Raw genomic sequence first — 5,000 nt, forward strand, 5'->3', positions numbered from 1 at the left:
TCAACAAGACAAAGCATTTTAATACGTAGAAAATTATTCGCCTGTTGGTAAGAATCTGATTTCTCTGTGCTTGCCATGAAATATAACTGTTTGTTTTTTACATTTATTGCACCAAGAGATATTTGAAGTTCTGTTTTATCGTTAATCTATGATTTTTCTTTGAACTTTGCGAACGGACCGCTTTTTTCAGTTGTAAGTTAATTTTAACTGTGACAGTGCGACGTAGAGCACGTAGAAAGACCTTTCTGCAAACCAGTTTGCCATGTTCATTTTCACAAGAAAAAGCAGAAAAAATAAATACGTTATTCACCGGCTCAGGTCGGTCCGTATAAAGAAAAACTGTGCTCTTGGCCTGCGACCTCTGGCCGTACTCAAGACCTCGGGCACAGTTTTTCCCTATACGGACCTCCCAGCTGGTGAATAACATATATATATATATCTTATCTTCCAACGTCATCAGAAAGTTAATTCAACTTACTTTCATTAACTTTAGCAAGTTTCAATCTGAAGTTGTTTGGGTATATCACTATCTGAATTGACCATCACCTTTCCTGGCATCATCGTATTCATTAAATTTGTGACAGCATTATGTCAGTGAACGTTGTCTAATCAATATCTATTATTTACTTATTTACCCATATTCACTATATGACTGCATATCTACAACTTCATCCCGCAAAATCTTGAAAAGGTATAACGCAGGTGGTTGGCAGGGACTGGTTAGTGCAGTAGTTTCACTTTTAAAGCATTGTTATCATCAAGGTTCAGTGCATCAGGGGGGGAGTTTATTCCAGTCTCGGGTTGTGCGTGACCAAAGCTGTAGTTTTATGTTCATCACACATTGTGGGGTAATTAAAAAGTTATTAGAATCATCAATGATGTTCCCCTATAAGATCATATTACCACACATTATCTTTCCACATCATCTTTCCACGCAATTAGTAATGGCGGACCATTAAATAGGAAAATCCCAGTTTACAATCAAGGCTTAAAACGTTGGTCGCTCAGTGTTTAGTTAACATATTTTTGAAATCCAAAGAAAAATAATTGATTTTTTGGTCACAGGGGCACTTTAAGGATTCATTGTTGCGCACAATTAAGTGGCAAGGTGTACGGGTGATTCCAAATGCATATTGACTGGCTTACTTCTGTTTTATCCTCAGATCCTGAAATACTTTGCTCGATAAAATTCCTCTCTCTGATAGATATTGTGGGATGGCTAGAAGGTGAGTCGTGCACAATCATCTCCCAAGAACAATACCACACCACACCGGATATTCCTTAAACAAAATAACGCAAATTAGCATTACTCTGCCCATCAAATATGCTGCAGAAGATTATATAATATGAGAAAAAGCATACTGTCATCAGAACGCAGATATCCTCCAAAAATCTCCTGTCCATCCCTAAATACAGACATATGGTGCTAGAACTTTTGGTCACGTTCCCGACCTGCCCAATCGATGAAATTCGATAATCGAAAAATCAATCGTGATCGACATTAATCAATACCAATTTAAAAAGAGTGGTTTCAATCAATTTTTATCGATTATATTGTTTGACATCTGTAGTCGTTTCGATAACGATTTCTTCCCGTCGTAGAATGAGATCTTTCGTTCTTTAGCTGCTTTTCCTCTAATTGACAGACAATTGACCAACATTATTGACCAACAATACGGCCAAATAGTGACAAAATTATGGGAGGCGGCCACCAACACCCTGCCGGACCGCCCAAACGACGAACAGAAAATCCCATTGAATTCCGATCCAGAACTCCAACAGCTATGGGAGCGCCGAGCCAAACAGTACAAAACACTCGCCAAGGCAATCCGGTGACGGCTTCGGACCTCAACTCTGCATGTGGACTTAAACAAGAACGTGACTTGGAGCGTGCTTTCAAACGCGCTACGGAGGCGGACACAATTTTCAAGTTGATACGGGAGTCAAAATGTGAAGGCATTAAACTTGAAGCCCTTCTTCAACAAAAAACCGCCAGAATAATTCTTTCCGAGCTCACCGACACAGCAAACAAACAGGTCAAGTTCGTTGAAGCCCTAATCGAAATCAGTGGAACTTCACAAGGTGACCTTCTCCCTCAAGAACGGCAAATTAGCATCCGACATTTCGCCAGAGCTGTTCAAATACGCAAGTCGTATCCCGCGTTTTCTACCAACGTTGCATTCAGTGATTTTGGCAGTACGTGCCTTTTTATTCACCAGTATCTACAACGACTAGATCAAACGTCGGTCCGCCGACCATTCGAATTCCTAGAATCATTATACAGCAGAATATCAGTTTGGATGGCAGCCGATCCGGTTCGGCAGCGTGGGCCGGAGGCTGCTGGTCTGTTTTGCACATAATTTGATAGGATCCTACGCCATCATGTCGGAACTGTAGAAAAATTGGGTTTCATAGGCGTGGAAGTGCAAAACTCTATCCCGACGATTGGAGAGGGCGGAGCTCACCATGCGCTGCACAGCTCGCTACCACTGGGTCGGATATGCAGACAACATGACGCTATTTTTCAACAGTCAAGACGAGATGAAGCTTGCCATCTCACAGCTCACCAAACTACTTGATAAATAGGGTGTCATACTGTCTGAAAAGAAGACAGAAACGCAAATCCTCAACTACAAATTCATATCCACACAGCATTCTCGAAATTGAAGAGTACAAAGTCTCAATTCGGAGTCGTTCAAACTGTTAGGATCCTGGAACCACCAGAATGAGATCCACACCGGTGATAAATGCACATATCACACTAACACAGTGCAAATATGCAGCAATGAGCAAATTACTGCTCAACGACTACGTCAAGTTATCAACACGCATGGCGTTTTACAACGCATTCATCAGATAGAGAATGACGTATGCAAGCTCAGTCTGGAACCTTACACAAAAACAGCTCGATACGCTAGACATCGCAAATATGCGTTTATGTCGCCGAATGATACGCAACGGGTACAGGCGCAAAAATCGCAAAAACGACGATTACAGCTTGCAGTTGGCAATGCCGACGCATACAGAATCACAAATAGCGACCCGGTATCAACATACATCAAACGACAACAAGTGAAATTTGTCACGCAGACAATACGCCAAGGCAACTACCGCCAAACAAAAAAACTCATGTTCAGTGTGAACGGTAAGCAGCAGTCGGGTGGCGTGAAGAATTTGCTGCAGCAGGCAGCTGCTAATCAGGGCATGGAGTGTGATCAGTTTGCAAAAATGGCGAGGACTCGATGTTTCTAACAATTGGACTTTATGAGTAAAGTCCACTGCAATAGCTCCCAGTGCGAAGCTCGCACGCTCAGCGCGAGCTCAGTAACCTCACCTAAACATAAACGAGGCTTCATTTTTCCCGCGCTTTCTGTGGCTCGAGCGGCTACACGGCCATACTGCGTCAATTAAAACTCTTAACAGTCAACGCTTTTCGTGTTCAGGTGTAAAACGGTTTGGAAAATATTTTTTTCCTGCATTTTTCGCCGGTCTCAATCCACTTTGATTCATCATATCATATCGTATCATATCATATATTGTGGCTACGCAGTTATTCAAGTCAAGCATCGGGGGCATATAAACTTAAAGCTGAGTGTTTATTTTAAATTTTTTTTGGGCTGCTATTTTGTCTGTATGGCAATTTTTGGCGTAAGGTTATCATTAAAAGATCTGTTAAGGTTGCATGATGCTTGAACAACCTATGACTAGAACAGAAACGAAAGAAGAGAGAAAGAGAGCGAGAACGACAAAACAGTATACCAGTAATAGCTCAAACTTGGTGGAAGAAGTTACTCCACAAATTCTTTTCTTGGACACTAAACCGTTTTGTTATGTTTACGGGTGCGTTATTTCACGATGGTGCGTATTTATAAAAAAAATGGTTTCATCGTTTTTTTCCTTTGTTCCCAACTGGAATTAAATAGCAATAATCTGTACTCTTTTGGACTTGTTTCTTTGTTTCTTTTGCTCTAAAATGCGACTGAAATAGTATTTTCTTTCCCTGTTTGCTTAACTGTTTTACGATGTGCCTCGACAGTGACAAGAAAATTTTGCCCTTGAGTTATAAACACGTAAAATTAAGGAGAAATATCACTTGCTCGTGTTTTCACAAGTTTGTTTAAAGCACGGACAGGTACTTTGGTGGAGAACTTGTTTGAAGTTTGACCTTCCTTGGTTGCCGTATTTTGCCGATTCTTGTTCCAAGCCAAGCTGGAGTGATTCAATGAGAAAAAAATCAATATGCGATAAAATGGAATAAAGTACATCAATAGAACGTTTTTTTGGCCTAACGATCTGTCATATCACGAGCTAGTACGTGTGTGATTTCTAATTTTAGCGTGATTCCTATTCGCTGGCTTGACAGTTGACTCTGAAATGGCCTTTTTTCCTTTCCATTTTCTTGCTGCGGATTTGTTTGTTTTCTTTTGAAACTCGGGCTATTCAAGGAAAATTCTTTACCTAACTGGTGAATTCCACAGTGAATTTAACTTGAAAAACCGATACTGCACTAATCGCTTCATGATTCATGCGTTATCGCTTTTTGGCGTGAAATTTACCGTGGAATTCACTAGTTAGGCAATGAATTTTTCTACAGAAGGAAGTGGATTATTCGTGTCACAGTTTAACAGCCATAGCCGATATAGTGCGTTCATCAGCATAAAGCCTAAAACGTGCTTTTTTGAAATTGGCCTTTGATGCCTATCTTATGTAATTGTTTTTTTTCTATGCCATCGACAGGAAAATTTGGGCAATTTAAGTACAAAAATGGTTTCAAACGCACACAACATTCTTAACATTTGCAACACAACATGCCAATGTTTATGTGCCCCAAACCCCTGGCGCGCAACAAGTGGACCAGCGGGCATGCCCTAGTGCAACAATGTTACGTGAACGAAGCCAAACGAGTACAACATGTAACATCCAAAATGTTGCATGAAAGCTTTGACCGTTTTCAAATTTGTTCCAACATCATCCAACATATCGCAACATGTCGCGACAGG

The 5,000-nt window shown here is 40.7% G+C and overlaps 1 protein-coding gene across 1 annotated transcript in view; it reads right to left on the reverse strand.

Annotated features, from left to right (window-relative positions):
* LOC138007097 (vesicular glutamate transporter 2-like) overlaps positions 1–5,000 on the reverse strand; it is a 135,481-nt gene that overhangs the window by 66,261 nt on the left and 64,220 nt on the right. The window contains exon 7 of the mRNA XM_068853822.1: positions 1,147–1,280. Within this exon, the coding sequence (XP_068709923.1) occupies positions 1,147–1,280 (134 nt within the window). The remainder of the gene's footprint in view (positions 1–1,146; positions 1,281–5,000) is intronic.

This window comes from Montipora foliosa, chromosome 6 (assembly GCF_036669935.1).
Source record: "Montipora foliosa isolate CH-2021 chromosome 6, ASM3666993v2, whole genome shotgun sequence".
Lineage (NCBI taxonomy): Eukaryota > Metazoa > Cnidaria > Anthozoa > Scleractinia > Acroporidae > Montipora > Montipora foliosa.